The sequence below is a fragment of the Aulonocara stuartgranti genome, assembly GCF_965226115.1.
Source record: "Aulonocara stuartgranti genome assembly, chromosome: 2".
Lineage (NCBI taxonomy): Eukaryota > Metazoa > Chordata > Actinopteri > Cichliformes > Cichlidae > Aulonocara > Aulonocara stuartgranti.
In genome coordinates, this window is record NC_138940.1 from 1992280 (window position 1) to 2014533 (window position 22254).

The following is a 22254-nucleotide window of genomic DNA, read 5'->3' on the forward strand; positions in this document are numbered from 1 at the left end:
CAACAAAATAAAACTAGTACCGGTACCGAAAAAAAGAAGATTTATTCATAACACACTGAAAAGACCCAGGAAAACCGAGTAAACGATAAAGACGATAACAAAATAACGCTGAAAACCGATAAAAACCCTGAAAACCAGACATTTCACACCTGAGCCTCAACTCTCGCGGCCCGGTACCAAACGACTCACGGACCGGTACCGGTCCGAGGCCCGGGGGTTGGGGACCGCTGATCTAGTAGCTCTGTTTTGGAAGTTCAGTTCAAGCTAGAAATGTGTTTTGAAGTTTGTACGTGTTTTGTCTCTAGGGGCCACCACATATATTTATATATAAACATATATAAATAAAAATACTTTTTTTTACATTAGTAATTCCTTTTGTGCATAATTTTATATTATTGTTAATAATAAATGAATTAAAGCAACAAAACAACCTGCAGAGCCGGTTCTCTAAAAAGAGCCGGAAATCCCATCACTACTGGACTCAGCACGTTCGGGTGAAGTTCACCAACTTTACTTCGTTTCCCGGAAGTACCCCCCCCCCCCCACACACACACACACACACACACACACACACACAGCCTTATGGGTACAGTAGTCTCCCGCTACAGCATCAGTACATTTCCACATTTTTATATCTATAAAAAGGAAGCTGACACTTGCCAGACTTTATCAGAGCTGTGAGCATCACAGCAGAGGCCTTTGTGTCAAAGTAGCTGAAGATAAAACACAGAAAAACATGAAGGTGGTTTTCCTGTTCTGGGATTTTATAAAAATATTCTGCAGTAGATCAAAAAACGAAAGAAAACCATTAATCAACATATGAACATTACCTGATGCTGCTGAAGTGAAGCAGAGCAAAGTTACAGCGGTTTGATTAGAGACACAGCTGAGTGTTTTGCAATTTTGCACAATTTTAAAAAGTTGAAATTTGTTCAGTATTGAACAGCAGAAATGAGGTTTTCTTTTCGGAAGTAAGTAAAAGTAAAAAAACAGCGGCCCACAGCGCTGCAAACAACGGTAGACTTGTGCGTAACAAGCAAGCGAATAATGCAGAAAACAGATTTTTAGACGGAAACTGTTCTTGAAGTACAGAGAGAGAGAGAGCTGTGCATGAAGTGTGGTGGAAGCAAAACAGCGAAAGTCAGAGTGAATTCATGACGATGCTGATCAAATGTGAAGCGCAGTTTGCTGCTTCTTTTGCTGCTGGTTTGGTGAATTTTGGTTGGAGAGACAAAACCTGCAGCTCAGAATCAGCGCAAAAAGGGCGCAAACACAAAGCGCGGGCCCGCCGAAACAGTGTCCGTGCCTGTGGGACATCTCACTGATCCTGATGCTGTTTACGTCTTTGTGCAGAATCCGTGTTTCTGCTCTCATTTACGGTTTTAGCTGTTTGGTGGTTGTTGAAATTTTGTGAGGTTTAACCTGAGATTCTGGCTTTTCGGGCAAAATAAATTTATAATAAAAAAGATGGATTCAGTTATTCGTCCCTCCTAAGCCAGGGGAGGAGCTGGAAGTGTGGCCAGTCAGCATGCTGCTTCTACCCGGCAGCCGTGTCTGTTGCTGCCACAAAAAACGGATATAAGAAATAAGGCAAGAAAGTAATTAACCCGCTGATGAAAATGGCTTGTAAAATATTCCGTTGTCGTCCGGGGAACAGTCGCTTATTTTTTATTTCATTTTATCGATAATAATAATAATGATCTTACAGATTTTTTAAAAAATATTTCTATCTTTAAAAAGTCATGTTTGATACTCTGAACTAAACACGCGTCTTTTAAAATTCAATTTCTTCCGAAAATGTCTGAAAACGTGGCGAATCTGAAACTTGGAGCTTGTTCTGACAGGTTGTACCGTTAACAAACACCAGATAACGTGAAAACCGGTTAATCTGGAACACCGGAAGTTCCGACCGTTTTTTCCTTTGAATTGCGACCATTCCTCCCAGTAGCTTGACGAAGTCACTACATTTGCCTTCCTTAGCTCAACTAGCCGTGCGAGCAAAGCCAGAGATATACGTTCGGGTACAGACTGAGGTAGTGCTGTTGTTTCTCTCTGTGTTTGCATGGTTTGAAACTCGCTAATGAATGACTAAGGCGAAGTTTGCTAACTTACAGCTAGCAGCAAGTTGAAACGCGTGGCGGTGTCCGTCGTACAGCTGGTCTCTGCGTTATATTGTCAGCGTGTTGTTGTTATTACAGTTACTACCCACAGCGACCAGTGGAAGACGATATAGCGTTTTATGCTGTAACAAGGTGATGATTATGCATGGAAATGGAAATTACGAGTCACCCCGTCATTGTACCGCACATCACTGACAGCTTTGTTCTGATTTGTTTCTGTCATAAAACTAAAGCGCCGTCGTGATCCGAGTATGTGGAGGAAGTATTTCCTCTGAAGGCTCACTGTTAGAAATGTGCACTAATCAAGCTTTAGGTCAAGTCAGCCGCCAGACCTCCCTGACGACCTCTGCTCATGTCAGTGTTGTCAAATCTCGCGAGAAGAGCTAGAGTTGAGAAGTCACATGAAATATATAAATTTGTTTATGTTCTTATATCTGCTCAGTTTCAAATGGCAATGCAACCAACCGGGGAAATATCACTTTATGAAGAGAAATGTGATACGTTTCATCAGAGTAGTGTAATGGGAGATCTGCATCATCCTTCAGATTACTTGGCAGCTCTGTTCTGTCACATCTTAAATGTACTCTGTTGGACTGAGATCTGCACCCTATTCCAGGAAGATGGCTAAAAATGAGTCTGTTAACTGTGAGGTGGTGGCTGACAGACTATGTGAACGTAACATGCTCGCTGGCAGATTTTCTTCCTGACTTATCCCTTCCTGCTGCACCTCAACCAGCTCTCTGACACTCTTTCCTCATTCATAAAGTCACTGCCAAAGTGCACAGTTTGTTATTTTGTTATATCTGGTTTGCTTTTTTTGTACTTAACATAACTGCTTTTACAATAATTCACTCATATGGACAGAGACTTTAAGAATAAAATGTTTTGTCTCCATCTTTCTAACCCTGCCTCAGTAGATGATCATGCTTATGTCAGCCAGTTTTCCTGCAGTCGTCATTCATGCTGTAATCAGTCACACTGATTGAGAAAAGGTCTGTCACATTAGGGAACTGGCACATGTTTGAGTGAAGACTAGGCTGAAGTTATTTTAAGACTTAAGTGGGATGAAATGTGTTTCAGAGCGAGTTGTTAAATACAGGATGCTCAACTGTTTATGTTGAATTTGTTCACAAGTTAACATTCAGCCATTAAATGCTGGCAGAGTCTGAACCTCAATGTATTTTCCACTGAAAATATCCTAAATCAGTCTTGATTTTTCAAAAATGATTATTAACAATATAATAACCTGAATTAAAAGGTTTGAGCAGACATGGTTAGCTGTCTGTATATTCAAGGAGACATTAAAATAGGAATAAAAAACAGAATTAGGAGTGTTGGCAAAGCAGCTATGTAAGTGGTGCTCAAGCAGCTGTTCAGTGTTCCAGTGTTATTAGACCCAACGTTCGATAATGGTCAGCTAATGGAGTTAGCAACGTTTTCACCCTTTAGCATCATGTTGGCCAAGTGGTTAGCAAACAGAAACTTGTCTATTACGATGCTAAATCACTAAAGCTTATTTACTTGCTAATGCTAGCTTTTTTCCATACCAAGCACTAGTCCTAACTGATCTCAGGACAGTGAAAGCAGACCCATTGGCAGCTTGTCTCGCAGGTTGCTCTCCCATCAGTTTACTGTCATAGACCAGTGGTTTATCCATAATGTACATGCACAAACCACCAGAAAAACACTGCTGGCCTCTGAGCTTACTGAGCTCCAGCCGTTATCACTGTGAGAAAGACACGCTTTTAAAACAGATGCAAACTACTGTTTCCTGTGAGATTTGAAATTTCCTTTGTCTTCATGTATCCTCATCTTTACATTGGACATTCAAGCACTTCCTGCCTTGCTTGTCCTGACAGAACACGACTGACTCAAAGGAATCGGTGCTCGTAGAGCGACTCGTTTAACCTTTTTTGGGGGAGGTATATTGCTCAGTTGTCAAACAAAGATGTATTAGCATCTGACTTTTTTTTGTTATTTTCTGTTCTTAACAATCCTACAGGAAGTAAGCACTTTCAGAATAAAGCATGTCCTTCTCTTTGTAGATGCCAGGGGCTGGTCCATGGGTGTGAGCCGACTGGATGTATTCTACCGAAGGCTGCTCCTCACCAAACTCTTTATTGGGGGATGGGGGAAGCCCGAAGACCTCAAGAGGTATGAAGCATTTTGTCATGGCCCTTTCACATAGGACGGGGCATGCACTGCGCTCTGAAACCCAATGTTTTCTGTACGTGCACCAAACAATAACTGTTTCCCGCCTGCGTTTAGCAAGTGCAGCTCAAGTGTCCTGTCGGGGAGTACTGCAGTTGTGCTAAATTCAACCACACAGTGAAGCCAACCACAGAAGAAAAGTTGATTCTTTGTGATATCAGAATCAGAAAGGGTTTTATTGCCAAATGTTGAGCAGGTTTACAACATTAGGAAATTGCTGCGGTACTTAGTGCAAACATACTGTCATAAATTACGCTTAAATAAACATAAAAATTAAAAGTGCTAAGTAGATAGATATATACATGAGTGCAGGTGGTGATCAGTGCCAAACATGGAATGATACAGTGAACACAGCATAGGGTCATGTGTTAGTGGTGGGAACAGTCATATGGTTATTGTTCATGTGTCCAACAGCAGAGGGGAAGAAACTGTTCTTATGGCGAGAGGTTCTGGTGCGAATGGACCGGAGCCTCCTGCCTGAGGGGTGGAATTGTAGATGCCCACTTTACTCTACAGGGTGGGCCATTTCTATGGATACAGCGTAATAACATGGGAATGGTTGGTGATACTAAAGTCCTGTTTGTGGCACATTAGTATATGTGAGGGGCAAACTCCTCAAGATGGGTGGTGACCATGGTGGCCATGTAGAAGTCGGCTATCTTGGATACAACTTTTGTTTCTTCAATAGGAAGAGGACCATGTGACACATCACACTTATTGGTAATGTCACAAGAAAAACAATGGTGTGCTTGGTTTCAACGTAACTTTATTCTTTCATGAGTTATTTACAAGTTTCTGACCACTTATAAAATGTGTTCAATGTGCTGCCCATTGTGTTGGATTGTCAATGCAACCCTCTTCTCCCACTCTTCACACACTGATAGCAACACCGCAGGAGAAATGCCAGCACAGGCATCCAGTATCCGTAGTTTCAGGTGCTGCACATCTCGTATCTTCACACCATAGACAATTGCCTTCAGATGACCCCAAAGATAAAAGTCTAAGGGGGTCAGATCGCGAGACCTTGTGGGCCATTCAACTGGCCCACGACAACCAATCCACTTTCCAGGAAACGGTTCATCTAGGAATGCTCGGACCTGCACCCATAATGTGGTGGTGCACCATCTTGCTGGAAAAAGTCAGGGAACGTGCCAGCTTCAGTGCATAAAGAGGGAAACACATCATCATGTAGCAGTTTCAAATATCCAGCAGCCTTGAGGTTTCCATTGATGAAGAATGGACCCACTATCGTTGTCCCCCATATACCACACCAAACCATCACTTTTGTTGTTCCAACAGTCTTGGAGGGATCCATCCAGTGTGGGTTAGTGTCAGACCAATAGCGGTGGTTTTGTTTGTTAACACCATTCACATAAAAGTTTGTCTCATCACTGAACAAAATCTTCTGCGTGAACTGAGGGTCCTGTTCCAGTTTTTGTTTTGCCCATTCTGCAAATTCTGTGGCCGATCTGGGTCATCCTCGCTGAGATGCTGCAGCAGCTGGAGTTTGTAAGGCTGCCATTTGTGAGTAGCTGATATCCGCCGAAGGGATGTTCAACTAATGCCACTCTCCAGTGACATGCGGCGAGTGCTACGCTGTGGGCTCTTGCTGAATGAAGCTAGGACAGCCACTGATGTTTCTTCATTAGTGACAGTTTTCTTGCATCCACATTTTGGCAAATCCAACACTGAACCAGTTTCACGAGCAAGCAGTTTGCTGACTGCAGCATGGGAAATGGGTGGTCTCGTAGGGGGTCTTGCATTGAAATCTGCTGCAATGACCCGGTTACTGCGTTCACCAGATATCAACACAATTTCGATCCTCACGTGTTAACCTTCGACATGTCAATGGCTGTGAACAAAGAGAAACTTGTAAATAACTCATGAAAGAATAAAGTTACGTTGAAACCAAGCACACCATTGTTGTTCTTGTGACATTACCAATAAGTTTGATGTGTCACATGGCCCTCTCCCTATTGAAAAAACTAAAGTTGTATCCAAGATGGCCGACTTCTAAATGGCCACCATGGTCACCACCCATCTTGAGGAGTTTGCCCCTCACATATACTAATGTGCCACAAACAGGACTTTAATACCACCAACCATCCCCATGTTGTTACGCTGTATCCATATGAATGACCCACCCTGTACTCAGACTTCTCTGATTTAGTACTCAGGTCAGATGAAATCATTCTTTAAAGTTACAATAACGGATTACACAGCATTTGGGAATACATTAACTGACAGTATGTCTTGAAAAGTGTTATAACTAAATTTAAGGACATAATTCCTCCTCTGTCATGCTCTTCAGTACTGTGCACCACACAGTACCCAAACCCTCCACACAGGTTGATCATCTCGTTAATAGACTTACATCCTCACTGTGTACGACTCTGGATATGCTGACCCAAAAACAAAACCTCAAATCACAAGTACTTGACTCTCTTATGTCTTAAACACACATCGTAAAGCAGCTGACTCATAAGCTTGAGAAGAAATGGTGTCTTAGTAATTTAGAAGATCTTCATTCAGCCTGGAAAAAGAGTTTGTTGCTGTACAAACAGCCCTCTGCACAGCTAGGGCATTTTCCTGCTCATCACGCATTGAAGAACAACCCTGAGTTTCTCTGCAGTACTGTAGCTGATGACCAGTTAACTGCTTTACAGACACACAGCTGCTCTTTCAAGAGTTTTGGAAATTAAAAGGAAGGATTGGCCTATAATTAGCTAAGAGAGCTGGGAGGAGTAATGCACAGTTTAATTACTACCACCTTAAAGGTTTGTAGCCCATCAGTGGCATAGACTGATCATATTTAAGACTGAAGCATTAATTAATGGTAGTACTTATTTGGGCAGCTTAGAATTGAATCTAATAGACTTGATGGTTTGGAGGAAGTGATAGTTGAAGTTAACTCTGGATCAGTCAGTGTCAGTCTTATGTAAGGCAGCTGGGGTTGGTTCTTCAGTCAGTGATGAACAGGAAGGTGTCTTAGCTTTTTTTCTATAATTGTTGCTTTATCATTATTTTATATTGTTCTAGGCTAAATGATCTTCTAAATTAGTGAGACCCCCCAAGAGGGTCATGGACCCCCTCTTGATCCTCTACCCAATCACACGAGCCAAGGCGTGAAAACGGGTGTGGCTCACAATCAGCCAGGGTGAGGTCATTGTGAAACCCGGCCCCGCCCTATCATGTGATTTCCTAGAGCTAGTGGTGGTCGAGCTGCCTTCGCCCGCACTTCATCAGGTGGTAACCTCCAGCTTACAGTGAGCAGGTCGTGGATGAGATCAGCACGTCCTCAGCTGCAAACTGATGTGTCTGTTTGTTTTGTAGAATCTTTGAGTTTCGAAAGATAATTGGAGACAGAGAGAAGTGCAAGTCTCTGGTTCCTCAGGACTATCCCGTTTATATAAACAAGGTACATCATTTATTTCCTCTCTTTTCCTTCTTGTGCTGTTTTGTTTTTGTATTATTAGTTATTATTTGTGTGTTTGTGTGCAGACAGAGGAGCTTGCTGACTGTCATGTCCAAGAGGGCTTCTTTATCTCTCCTCTGGAGCATTTGGTTCCTGGGATCCTGCCACAAGAGGCTGTAAAGGCCAGGTACAAGAGGTGCTGTTGTTTGCCACTGCAATGAAAGGAGACAGAGAATAGACAGGAGAATGGGTTGTTTCCGAGTTTGATGCGGTGCTTTGTCCAGAGGGCCAAGTGGATGCTGGTTTAGGGTCTTTCAAACATACAGACGGGGTTTTAAAATAAAGTTATTCAGTTATTGTTTTAAACTTGAAACATTCATTGAATAACCTTTTTTTATGAATATTTTCTGTTATAGTTACAGGAAAATAAGCTCAGGGTGGCAGACGCATGCAATGACCAGCTAGAGAAAGACGAGATAAAAACAGGAACAAGAAAATGATGCAACATAATGTTCGGTTTAGTTTTCCTTCTTTTCTCCAGCATTGTTACCCTCAAACTTCTTGAGCTCGTGACACATATACCCTCTGTCACGTCTGAGGTTTTGCATATCAGCACATGGTTAAAAACATCTTGTTCTTACCAATTTTTCAAATCAGGTAAATACAACCTCAGATGTGCAGAAATTACAGCGTCGTTATTTATTTAACAAAAATTCCGCTGAAGCTGACCCTGCTGTGTAATGGTACCCAGCCATCCTCCTCATGGCTCCATTTTGTTATAATACCACTAACAGCTGACTGTGAAATCTATGGCAGCGACTCGTTGCACAGGTGACATCCTGTCACGGTGCTTTGGTGGAAGTCACTGAGCTCCTGAGAGCGACCCATTCTTGTTTATAGCAGCCGTAAATGGACTGGTTCTTATCTAGTGCTTATCTACTCTACCTGAGCACTTGAGGCGCTCTATAGGGGCGGGTTCCCAGACAGAGATTAAAGCTAGTCCTAGATTTAAACAGCCAATGCAGACTAACAGAAATCTGCTTCCTCAGTCACGGTATAAACAGTGCCAGACTAAGCCTATTCCTGACTAAACTACGCTTGTTTACTGGAGGGAGATCAGAGCTAGTCCAGGCATAAACTGAAGTTTAAATAGAACGTCCCAGCAGGCAGGTTTAACTTCAGAGTTCATGTTGTTTGGTGAATAACATGGGTTACTTGGAGAATCTCAGAGATGATCAATGAAAACCGTCTGCTAGACAAATTGCTGACAGAAGTCATCCACTGAAGCTTTTTGATGACATCAGTTTTCGAGCTCGTTTCGAATGCATAAAGTAAATGATGTGGAGATCACTTCATTTTGGAACCCAGTCTTTCACCCAGTAAGTCCAGTAAGTCTGCAGGTGCTCTTAACTTTGTGTCTTTTGGCACCTTCCACAGAGAAGCTGGGGGTTTATGTGGGCTCGGTGAACCAACAGTGTCGTTCACTGTGTGCAGGACCATTTGTGGATTGAGAAGACAGAACATAAACTTCCCAGATGCTGAAACCTGAGTTAATTACAAGTTCTATGAATTTGGGAACTTTCCAGGAGTCATCGGCTGCATCAGTGGAACCACAAAACGTCGCTCCATCCCAGATGCTGAGCAATACAGGAATCCCAAGAACTGGTTTTCCATTAATGTCCAGGGTGTATGCACTCCCCAGTTACAGTTTTCAAATATTCTTTCATGTTTGAAAGGTGTCACTCATGATTCCTGGATTTTAACTCATCACTGTGTTTGGAAGAGGAGATGATCATTATTGTTGCTTGGTGACAGTGGGCGTGCTCAAAGTTTTTGTTTACACCACACCTGAATTACACCTGAGCAAAGGTGCTACAGCCATATGCACACTAGGAGTCTAGTGGAGCACGTTTGGAGGAGTCGTTTTCAGAGTGCACTTCGATTCACACCAAGAAGCTGCTGCATTGTCATTAATGCAACAGCTGCTCTTCATAACTGCCTGAACAGCATGGATGCCCAGACCCTCCAATACTAGACCTTCACTTCCAACAAACCACAGAGGAGGCCTGACAGAGGAACGTCTGCATTGTGCTGCTTTAAGTAGCAACTTTTGACTAGCACTGGTGTTTTAAATGTTCTTAACTCCTATACAAACAATAAGAGTGTTTCTGCAATTTGCCTTAATTTCTATTAAATAATTAAAGATAGAGCAGGGCGATATGACCAAAATATTTATCACGATATACATTTGAAAACTTGCCATAACGATATAATTGACACGAGACAAAATACTTTACAACTTTATTAGTGCAAAAAAAACAACAACCCATCAATGTATTTTCACTTAAACAAGCAGCTGTTTTTTATGTGCATTAAAGTTATATAAACATGTAACAGTGCAAATGCAAATTCGTGCTGCCAGTTTAACCAAAAGGCATTTCCAGTGGAAACTGGCCGACATATCCTCAGCATAACCATGTATAACATCCACAAAACTTAAAAAGAGGTTATACACACACAATACGGTAATATTATGTTGAAGCACAGTACGTATCACTCCGCGAGGCTCCGCCTACGATAGCCGTAATGCTCCGACAATCCATCAAGCGGTGCGGCTTCGTAGCTTAGCAAAGTCGTACTGAAACATTTGACAGATTTTCGAGCGCCGTGCACATAAAATCGTTTCGAGGTCAGTAAACACAACCAGAGTTCATACATAAGGCGCACGGGATTATAAGGGGCTCTGTCGACTTTCAGACAAATCAAAGGATTGATTTTAAGTGTGACGTATTTTCCAAACAACACGGTAATAACGACGGCCCGCTAGCATGCGCTACCAAAAATAGTGCTTTGTTGTGTGTCTGAGGGACGAAAGCTAAACCAGTTCCACACCAGTGAAGCTGCAGCATTTTACAAACCAGTTCTGCTTCATCGTTTCATTCAACGATCCGCTTTCGCTCTTCTCATAACCCCTCTCAAGGCACTGCGCATGCGCATTTTACCCACATTCTATCGCCATATTTCATTTTCCTATCGTTGCCCAACATTACACCGGTATCACCGTGAACGGTGTGATATGGCCCAGCCCTAATTAATGATATAGTTTAATGTGCCATGTTCTGCTCCATCTGAGGTTGTATTTGCTGAATTTGGAGCTAGCCACATGAGTCGTTAGGGCTGAAATGTAAGCTGTGTTTGTGCTGAAAATGTTTGAAGAGGATTTACTTATGCTGTGGGAATGCTGCCTGTAGACCTGCGGCTCTCATCGTTTGTGTTGTTCCAGGTTCCAGTTCATAGTTCCTAAGAGATGGCAGAAGAACAGACCAGTATGTATCCACTTAGCTGGGACTGGAGACCATGTAAGACTCTTACCTTTATTTTAATATGAATGTGCTCCCAGGCAGCCGCCACAGAACTCATAATGCTGAAACAAATACTTACAATACCAAACCAAAAAAATAAAACCATGTAAGTCCAGAGTTGTGCTGATGGATTTCTGTCTTTGCCACAGCAGCTTTTTCTTTATCAAGTAGAAAAACAGTTGTAGTTGTAACTTCTTTACACTGACAGAAGCGGAGTTTGACTGGTCCAGACCATCTAAGATCAAAGTGGGCCGTAAAGGCCACTGACAATCTTGTTTTCCTTTGAAATAACAACGAGCAGTGTTCACTTCCCTCCCACAATCATGTAAAACAAAGCACATGGATATAAAGAAAGTAGCTTTTTATCACCAAGTATATCATCCATTATCAGGCTATAGGACAGAGTCCCAAACACAGAGTAACCTGTAACGTTTCGATGTGCTCTGATGTTCAGCAGCTCTCAGAGTGCACCGAGCAGTGAAAGAAAGAATTTATATGACGTGAGCTCGTGATCATCAAATCACAAAATTAATATTTTCTGCAGCAAGACCGACTCACATGTCTTTATTTGCAGCAGCACTGTTATATATGTTCGTGTTGTTTACAGTTCTCTATCCCGTGTGCTTTGATAATGTCACTAACTGCAGCAGGCAGCGCTCACTGGATCCAAGGGGTCAAACTCCCTTCATGTGAATGCACACAGAGGAAGGAAGCCTTGTGTCAGCTGACACAAAGAAACCCAGCTTATGTCGTAGTGAGCCCCCGTGGTTCTAAAACGAGGTGATCCAAACCTCACGTGGCATTTTATCATTGAGTGGGTGAAAAACTACGTAGGCTTTAGCAGTTTGTTAGTCTGGAGCATTAAGGTGTCGATTAACACCAAGGAGGAAAGACCCAGCAGCCATCTGCCTCCACCGATTACAGTGAGCACAAAGGTGGAGGGGGATGATCTGTGTCTGCATCGATACACAGACCCCGGGACCACCCACTCCTCTGTATACCACAACATTAACTGAAATGTGAGGCTGTGTGTCCAGCAGCTGAAGCCTGACCACAGCTGGCTCATGCAGCAGAACAATGATCCCATCCACAGAAGCAAGTCTGTAACAGACGAGCTGAAATGACCCGTCACAGTCCAGACCCCGGATCAACTCCAGTCCTCTGACTTATAGAGAAGAGTGTCGTATGTTTAGTGCTGTTGTTCATTTGAGGTCATATTTGCATAATTATAGAAGCTGTTAGGGACCAGATGATTCCTCAGACCTAAGACTTGTGCTGTGTTTTTGACATTACTGCAAGAAATCCTCAGAAGTTGAGCAGCAGACTTGGTTCAAGGTCCAGATTTACTGTGAAGCAGAGAAACGCGTCAGACGAGAAGATTTAATAAATAAATGGTGTCAAAGTGTGTGGTTAACTCTGGAAACTGACCCCAACAATCTGTAGGATCCAGGAGCTGTGATGATGACCTTTGGAATGCTGTTTCTGTCCTTGTGTTTCTATGACCTGTAGTTTTTCTGGCGTCGGCGGACCCTGATGGCTCGGCCCATGATCAAAGAGGCAGGAATGGCGTCATTACTTCTGGAGAACCCTTATTATATCCTTCTGTTGTCTTCAACAACAACATCGTTTGTTGTTAACTTTCTTTCAAAGTAACTCACGACAAACATGGAAACTCAGTCAGCGAGTGTACAAACCAGTACGATGGCTGTCGCCGCTGCTGCTGATGAAACAAGCACATGACGAACATGCTGTGGAAAGTTCCCGTAATAACCTGTTTGTAAACAGAGTGTGCACTACCAGCCACCTGTTCAGACACATATTCATAGAGCACTTCTGTTACAGACGCACTTGGATGCATCGATTCACGATCCTGCCCGAGGACACTTGTAGATCAGAGGAGCTGGGAATCGATCCAGTGACCTGATTAGAAGACAGCTGTGTCATGTTGTTGTTTTTATTTAATGTCTGCTACGAACGTTCCTTGACTGATGCTTCACATGGTTATCGAAAACCCAGAGACCAACTGTAAGTTGACTTGATCGATTAAAACCAGTTTGGAAAATTTAGTCGATTTAAAAAAAGTGATTTTTAACTTTGTGACAAAGATTCTCATTTAGTTTTCATGTTTGCAACAAGAAGGAGAAAAGAGGCAGAAACGTCTTCGATGTTTCCAAATCAGACTTATGGGCTGATTCAAACACCTGTTGGCTTTATTTACGTTTTAAATGCAAGGCTGTCGTTTTCAAGCATCGTTTGTTTCTGAACTGATTCATTTGACAAAGCGAGACTGTGTGAGACGCACTGAGCTGTTGGATGTTGTTATAGAAACAGACTTCACGGCTCGATTTTTCTCAAAGGTCAAATGAACGTATCGTAAATTGAATATAGATATCATTTGAGTGTTTTAGACGATCCAGTCTAAAAAATGTGTCGGACCTGTTTGTGATGGGCGGGGCTTTGATCCTGGAATCAACAGTCCTGCTTCGCTGGCTGGAGAGAGAAGGATACTGGCCCCTGGGAATGACGGGCATCTCTATGGGAGGATATGTGAGTCAAAGAAACTTGTCAAATAACATTTTACCACTAAATGTTTAGTTGTCGATCTTGTTATACGAGAGAGCAGCATCTTATTCCAACTTTGTTTTATTGATTTCAGCCACGACATACAAAGTTAGCAACAGCAAACCCCCATCCGAATTCTCCCCCTACCAGGTCCACACGAGACAAGACGCCGCAGAGATCCAGTCTCAACACCCATACACACAACAAGCATAACAAGAAGGACCAAACTAAACAAAAGGAGAAAAAAAAATAAGATCAAATAAAAAAACACCAAACTTATGATGTCGCCTCGCTCAGTTCACTTCAGTCTCAGGAAGTAAAGTGATGGTGTCCACCAGTAAGAGACATGATTTCCAGGTTTTGTTACATTTCCTAATAAAACCTCTGAGAGAGAATCTAAGTTTAAGTTAAAGAGTACGTCCCCCACCCAATGGGCTCATGTTGGGGGTGGGGAAGCTTCCACTTCAACAGAACAAGCCTCCGAGTTCGTAAAGTGGGACAGAGCAGCATCTTGGTTTCATTTGGGGAAAGAAACTTGCAAGCCCAGTGTTATCTCTCTAAAGTGTGTCACTTGTGTGTCTTTGTGTCCAGATGGCGTCCCTGGCAGTGACCAACTGGCCCAAACCCATCCCTCTAATTCCCTGTTTGTCCTGGTCCACAGCCTCCAGTGTGTTCACCACGGTCAGGAGCAGTTCTACCTGCTGTACATCTATAAGGACACATTCACTTATTATTGCTTTCATACTGTTTCTGCCTGCAAAGCTGCTGTTACTGATCCAATACTAGTGTTAAATTCATGGTTCAGAGTCTGAGTGCAGCTGAAACTGGGAGTCAAATTGTTTCAGTTTGTCAAAATCAGATAAGACTGTTGATACGGAGTCTGGCTGAGCTGACATTTATTGATCTTTCAGGAGTTTATTTGTGGTGAAGACTTTAAAGTGGAATAAAATATTAATATATAAATTTTTTATAGCACTTTTTTGGGCGTGGTCGATTTGTGGCTCTAAGCCCGATAGTGTATGCATTTTTCTAGGACCCTCCAGGGGTTAAAGTTGTATGTTTATCTGCGTTTTGATCATTTCTTGAGCAGGAGGAACAGTTAATGACTGAAAAATGTGTGTGTGTGTCTGCGTGTGTGTGTGTGTGTGTGTGTGTGTGTGTCTGCATGTGTGTGTGTGTGTGTGTGTGTGTGTGTGTGTGTGTGTGTGTGTGTGTGTGTGTGTGTGTCTGCATGTGTGTGTGTGTGTGTGTGTGTGTGTGTGTGTGTGTGTGTGTGTGTGTGTCTGCATGTGTGTGTGTGTGTGTGTGTGTGTGTGTGTGTGTGTGTGTGTGTGTGCGTGTGTGCAGGGTGTGCTGAGTAAAGCAGTGAACTGGACACAGCTGGAGAAGCAATATGCAATTAATTCACGGTATGAAGAGGAGATCATCAAGCTGCTGGAGTACTGTGGGGTAAGTGTTCCTGCAGTTTCACAGGAGTACAGAATATTACTCGGATTACTTTCACAACTGTACGAGTACAACTGACTGGAGAAAGTACCCGTGTCTTCCTTTCATCACTCCCTCTGCACACACTAATACGCTGGTAAAATGTTTTTTGCAAAGATTGAATTTTTCTTTGTTTACTAAAAGAAGAAGTTAAGTGTGAAACTGTGCTTGTTGTGTTTTTGGTCTTGTGTCATACGTGTAACACATGCATGACTACATCTTTTGCTGCGTGTCCACTGCTGGTAGGCTGATTCCTTTAAGATGGGTCCCAAACTTGTAACGAATGTGGACGAGCATTTCCACGAGCTGTCTGAAGACCACAAACTGTCAGTGAGCCAGTGCAGCAGAGTGGACGGAGGACGTGACTGTGGTGGGGCCACAGACGGAGCAGAGCATCTGTTGTCGCTGGGGAGCAGTGTTGGAGCAAGCTTCGAAACTCTGCCAACGTGAGTGTTCGATCACTACACCTGCTGATGCGTTGGAATTTTTATAACATTTGAAACTCGTGTGTTTTAAGACTTGCTGTCGAACATCTGGTTGAGCATCTGTTGCATGTTTCAAACAGTGCACAGTAACATGCAATTTTCCATCAGTATAAACCTGTTATGGTTACAGTATCAACAAACATGGACGTCCAGTATTGTGCAAAAGTCTTGAGCCATTTCCATTTTCCTGTTTTGCTTGGAAAATGTGAAAAAGGGTCAGACATGTGAAATGCATTAACTTAATAGTATACAGTGCACTACAGTATACAGTGCACTGTAGTATACAGTGGGGAAAATAATAACTTGATCAAGTGTGCCAAGCTTCTGCAGGCAGGTTCCACAGCCACAAACATTTGACCGAAGGATGCAAAGAAGCTGTGAAAGTGATATCGATAATGGAATAAGAATAAGCAAGTCTTATCCCCAGTGAGAATGTTTCATTATTAAGGGACATAAAACCGTTTCTTCTGTCTCCTCAGAGCTCTTGGTGGATATAACGCACACGGGAGAAGGACGGATCCCGCCGAATGTTGTCGTCCATCTTTACACAAAGAATCTATAAGTTTCATGAAGGCAGTGATGGATGAGTGCACACACATGGCCAACTTCTCTGGTGAGTGCTGCAGTGAATGATTACACCTCTGCTTAAAGAAGAACAAGCGAAGAATCACAACACTGAATTAATCCCTGTGGTCAGAGTTGCTCCCGGACATGAAGAACAGTAACTGGATAATACAACATATTACAAAGTTACAAAATATATATACAAGTATATTCTACACATGCCAGTATATAACACAAATGTATATGGTTGTTGTCAGCAGCACATCCCAGCCGTCAGAAATGGTTTTGACCAATAAGGTTGCAGGTGGTGTCGTTACAGTTGGCGGTGATACTAAAGAGCTGATGCTGTGATAAAAGCGTTGGCTGCTGACGTTTGATGAATTGAAGGTCGTGATGGTCATACTGGTTTGTTTGTTGCCATTAAAGTGTGGATACTGGAGCATGGCACAATGAGTGAGACTACTGACGCCAAAACAGAAAGATGGACAATGACACCACGAAGGCGTTGGCTTGTAAAATTGAAACCGTATAGAAGGAATATCAGCCAAGTGTGGAAAGAATTAAGAGACTCGCAACAAGCTGATGAAAAACGATGTTCTCCTCAGATCAGAGAAACTCAGCACCGTCTTTTTCGCACCTGTAGAGCCTTTGTTTAATCTGCTTTTACACAGGAAGTGTCAGTTTTCTGCTCGTTGCTAAAATAGAGACTTGTCCCACCTGTGTCCTCGCTCCTTGGGCCGTATGTAGACAGTTCCTTACGAGCTCTTTTGTCTCTGTTACTTGAACAGTACACAATCTCCAGCGTGATTATTTTTACTTTTAATATTGTGTTCAAAGGATTTATTGAATGTTTCATACTGATACACCATCAAAAGGCACAGAAGATCAGTTCTGCTGCTGAATGAACGACACAGGGATTGTAATCATTCTCCAGGATTATCATTGTGAAGCTAGAACACTGTGAGGGAAATAGGATGAGCTTCGTCCTGGCTCATACAAGAAGGTGTGAGAGGAGGCACAGGTCACTGCAGAGGACCCAGCTGATCTTCAGTCATGTTTAACAGCTCACTGTTCCTGCGGTGTCTACCACCCTCTTCTGGCAGAAAAGATTTGCATGTGTTTTGCACAAAAGTGAAAGAAATGTTGTGAATGTAGATGTCCCTGTGTTTCCCTCTCTGCTGCAGTTCCTGTAGATACCAGTCTCATCGTTGTCGTCCAGGCCAAAGAGGATGCATATGTGCCCCGAACAGGAGTCCTGAGTCTGCAGGAGATCTGGCCAGGCTGTGAAGTCAGATATCTGAGAGGAGGACACATCAGTGCATACCTATTTAAACAGAATATATTCAGGTAAAGTTATAGTGTTGAAAATGATCCAAAAGGTGTTTTTTAAGTTTCTCATTTATGCCTAATTAAACTATACTCACACAAAAACATGCAAAATCTGAGAATACACACAATCCATATTTATCTGCTCTATTCTACAAGCTCTAGTTTTGAAACGTTGCTGTTTTATAGCAGAAAGTTGACATTAGTAACAATACAATGAGCATTATGGACCAGAGCGTCCTTCATTATGAATATGAATTTAGACTAGATGTCAATGCCTGAATGATGTCTCCACTGTACCAAATATGACGTCAAATTCAAAGAAAGTCTAGAAATTGTTCACAGGAGCCAAAGTTGTTTGTAGAAGTGTCACAGCTGCACTTCCTGGTTCAGGCGTGGTACATATAGACAGATAACATGTCTGAGAATGTTCGTTAAACTGTGGCTGTTGTCTGGTTAATCTGATGTTAGAGTTGGGCCACCCTCACAGTATTTCACACATTTCATCATTTTTACGTATATGATTTGTTTGTCATGGACAGCTTTGCTACGTTAACGTTACCTGTTTCATTTCCAGACAGGCCATATATGATGCCTTTGACAGATTCTGCGTGAAGTATCCCAACCTGCACTAGCCACTGGAGCCAGGCTGGACGTTTGCCTTCACCACTCTCAGTGTGGCAGCTGAGATCTTTCCTTGTGAGGCACGTGTGACATTTACAGGGTAGCCTCAGAGAAGGTGGAGCTGAGCACGCCTCTTCCTGTTTGTATAAGGCTGTGTGATCTAGGTGTGCGACAAACCTCGCCGTGCATAACTGAAACTGTAGCAGTTTAAAATGTTGTTATGTGCTGTGAAAGAAACATCCGGGTGTCTAGCTTCAGTTTGATAACTGCTGGTGATCATTGATAGCACTGTGTGCAGCTTTTATTGCTCCTGTATCACCAGGCTGCAGGTGTCCTGCTGTTTTCCACTTCTCTTCCTTATCTGACACAACCTTGGATGTGATACTCGAGCCCGAGCCATTCCATATGAAATCACAGAGCTTCCTCAGAACTGACCAGTTTATGTTGGACTGACTTTAGCATATTTGATGAAACCATGAAAGATTCTTACTGAAATTGTGACGGTTGTACAGGTCCCTGAAATTCTTAGGAGCTGGTTGAAATCTGGCTCTTTTTTATTTTGATGCTGACGCTTAAATGTTCGATGATCACATTAACTTTTCTGGGCTGAAAGAAACGTTGAGAACGAGATGTGGGATAAAACACCGGGGGGACGCCGCTCAATCGCTTCTCCCTGGAATGTTGTCCTGATGTCACATGAATCAAATTTAAAGGAGGCTGAAGTAAATGTTAAATCACAACAAAGTTTGATGGTAATGAAAGTCGATGCTTTGTTCTGTGTCCACTGTGACTGGTGTACTTTGAGGTTAACTGGCTTCACTGTGTTTGCTGTGCTGCTCACATGTAAAGTGGAAACAAATAAATCTCCTTTCTGACAGTTTCAGCACATTTCTTCTTCTCTTAGCTGCTCCTGTCTGTATGTTTCAGCCTGTATTTCTGTAAGAACTATAACAGTGTGGACAGCAGGACCCTATGATTGTCTGTTATTAACAGTATTGAGTCTGAACTCTGTGGGAAGAACATTGTTATTCAATATTTAACCCCAGTGCGTGCATTATGATAGAAATGGACAATGAACAGGACGCTGGACGCTCCTTAGAGGCACAGGCTGACACTCGATGATGTCTCAGACAAATCTGTGCTATGGAAACAAAGATCGGCATCATTCACTTTCAAATCAGCACATTTTTGGAACATTTCCTCCGATTTCAATGTCTGAAAAAGGACTAAAGGTGGGTGGAGGGACCATTTTAAAAACATATATAAAAGTATTTAAAGCAGAAAATTCACATTGTTATGAATATAAACATTTTCCTACCATGTTGGAGCAGGAGGGTGGGTGACCCACCATCCTGTATTTGGACCTACTACATCAGAGCATCTGCGTTAAAATAGTGATGTCGCTCTATAATGAGTGACTTTGAGTTTAGTGAAAGAAATGTTCATTCTAATTGTAATTATGAACTATGTGCAGATATTCTTGATGCCATTACAACTGCTGAGCAGTACAGGCAATGTTTAAATCGCCACGCCTCACTGGAAGTGTTTTATTTGTGTTTTCTTTTAAGTGCTTCACATGTTAACTGTGTTGTGTTTCATACATGACTTCTGCTCTTTTGTTTCTTAGAGTTCTCGTTTCTACACTGTGAAGCCTGCATCAGCATTAAAGGATTTCTTCAGCCTGCTCGAGCTGCAGGTTCTTGCTTGGCAATAATAATCTTATGGTCACTGATAACGCCCGCTCGCTGTGTGTGCAGTTTCTTTCTCACAGCTCATCACTGGAGTGAATACTCACTCACTACTTAAGTGCGTGGACGGGTGTTTATGTGTATCATAGCTTTCAGTTATAAACCACAGACTCGTTTATAATGAAGCAGCTTCTCTGGTTGAATCCTGTCATCCTCCTGAGGTATCAGACTTCTCCAGAGAGCCGCTGTCTTACAGCCTCCGACTACCTACGTGGTCTCCGTTGGGGGGGCAGAAGAGGCCCCAGCCCTCCATGCACCAACAATCTGCAACAGCTGATCCCGGGAAACACAGACGTTCCCAGCATAGAGACAGAATCTGTCCACTGTGATCTTAGTGTGTGCAGTACTGCAGATTGTGGTATAGATGTGATACCAAGTAAATGTATGGCCAGTATTGCTGATACCAATGCTGATACTATAAAAACAGCTTATGCAGGGGAGAGCAGTGTATCATAACTTATGACATGAATCATAAGTTTGCAACTTCTGCAGACGTTTTTAATGAATCACTGTGATTCTGCAACACTGAGTTAATAAACACACCTGCTTTTCATTTGAAACTTTTTGTAGACCTGAAAGGTCCGTGTGCCTGTCTGCAGAGCACAATGTATGAAATGTGCCTGAGACCTGATAACATTGCCTTAACTGTTCACCAAAGCCTGCTGTATGTGACAGTGAAAGAATGATATCGATGCTTCAAATAGATTTAGACTTACAAACCGTTGTTTGAGGGCAAGTCAAGGCAGTTCACCTCTACTCAGTTATGGTGCATTATAAGCCATATATCTTTAATAATTCATATTTTAATTATGAACTATCAACACTTGAAGATGCCCCCATCTCCTCTGAACAGAACGGTCTAAGAATGACCGCTCCAGCCCCTACGGTTAGGAAATTATGGCCATTGGTTCGAGGGGAATCCATAAAACCAGGAAGATTCAAATTGAATATTCAGAGTGGTTGACTGACATCCTGTGTGTCTCTGTGCATTTGTGTTTCCATATGTGCTCATATTTCTAATTGTGTGTATCTGCTGGCTGTTCTTTCGTGCGTTTTTAACATTTCTGCCAGTTTTTCACAGTTGAACAACAACGTCACCTTATTCAGCTTTTTTCAGCTGCTCATTTTCCAATATTTCTGCTTAAGTTGTTACTTTTCTGCTGAATTGTCGTGTTTCTGCTCTGTTTTAGTTATTATGTTTCTCTTAAGTCACAATATTTTTCAATATTCAAAATGAGCAGATCCAGTTTCACTGGCATAGATACACACAGGCCACACGCTTAATAGTCCCTGTTCACTCTATGCTGTGTGTGCGTGTCCTAAATTAAAGGTAAGAACACACACTCTGACACACGGATGCAAATATAAGTCATCTTTATTTATATAGCACATTTAAAAGACATCAAGTGTCGGCCAAAGTGCTGAACAGAGGGATGATATGGTGAAAAGAATTAAAATAGATAAGATGAAAACATCATAGAAACAGTGAGACATCCGTATATGTTTGTAAAAAAATATGTGTACATGCAAATATGCACATATACAAAAATGTACACATTCACACACAAACACACATATGTGAACTTAAACTACACGTACACGTGTCTACACATGCAAACATCATCCAATGAGATAAAAGAGCAGAATAGCTGAAACACAATAACAGAGGTGTCAGAGAGATCCTTGGAAAATAGGAGGGGCTTCAGATTGGATTTGAAGACTTCCAAGGATGGAGAGGATTTTATGAAAGGGGGACGACTGTTTCGGGGCAGCAATGGAGAAAGCTGTCATCTCTAGATTTGAACTGGGAGCGTGGAACTAATGACAGCATCTGACTGGAGGAGCGCAGAGTTCGAGTGGGGCGGTGTGGGCTGAGAAGATCTGAAATGTAACCTGGAGCCATAATAATAAACGCACACGCATGCGTTTTCAGCATTACTGGGTTTCTGCAGCTCCTGGTTTCCTGTTTAATACATTCACACAAGCAATCAAACGCTATGAATCGTTCCACAATGTTCGCAGTCACTTTGTAAAAGTTGTACAAAGGCAGTCACGGATCAGCACTATAACATTTTGACAATAAATTGTATTTGAATCAAACTGTTGCCTGTAGCCTAAATACGTCTCTGTACCTGAATAGAACTAAAGATTTTTCTCGTAGGGTTAATGACACGTCTACCAACTATTTCACGTCCACATTGCTGCTGAGAGTTACTCCAAAAACTTCCTTTAGTGGCTCTTCATCAGAATATTTACTTAGTTGTTGACATGAAAATCAGTCATTGTGTATTTTGAACACCTAAACTTCAGTGCGATGCCATTATCCTGCCAAACAACATCAAAGTCTCTAAA

The 22254-nt window shown here is 42.3% G+C and overlaps 1 protein-coding gene across 2 annotated transcripts; it reads left to right on the plus strand.

The window, feature by feature from the left end:
* The first annotated feature begins 1886 nt into the window (after positions 1-1886).
* Positions 1887-19838, plus strand: abhd18 (abhydrolase domain containing 18). Of its 2 annotated transcripts, XM_082554412.1 has the most exons (14): positions 1887-2033; positions 4166-4274; positions 7665-7749; positions 7833-7933; positions 11030-11105; positions 12618-12702; positions 13106-13133; positions 13517-13655; positions 14262-14351; positions 15018-15119; positions 15402-15601; positions 16120-16253; positions 17389-17551; positions 18108-19838. In XM_082554412.1, the coding sequence occupies exons 2-14, from the start codon at positions 4183-4185 to the stop codon at positions 18163-18165; spliced, it is 1353 nt and encodes a 450-aa protein (XP_082410538.1). In that variant the 5' UTR covers positions 1887-2033; positions 4166-4182; the 3' UTR covers positions 18166-19838. The 2 variants fall into 2 exon arrangements, with proteins under 2 accessions (XP_082410538.1, XP_082410539.1); XM_082554413.1 differs by lacking the exons at positions 12618-12702; positions 13106-13133; positions 13517-13655 and having other exon boundaries at positions 1888-2033.
* The last annotated feature ends 2416 nt before the right edge of the window (positions 19839-22254 follow it).

Bases quoted from the DNA above. Each gene is read 5' to 3' on its own strand.
- abhd18 (XM_082554412.1), top strand. From the start codon at position 4,183: ATGGGTGTGAGCCGACTGGATGTATTCTACCGAAGGCTGCTCCTCACC. The intron at 14,352-15,017 runs GTCAGGAGCAGT...GCGTGTGTGCAG, and splicing joins CCTCCAGTGTGTTCACCACG to GGTGTGCTGAGTAAAGCAGT. The intron at 15,120-15,401 runs GTAAGTGTTCCT...CACTGCTGGTAG, and splicing joins AGCTGCTGGAGTACTGTGGG to GCTGATTCCTTTAAGATGGG.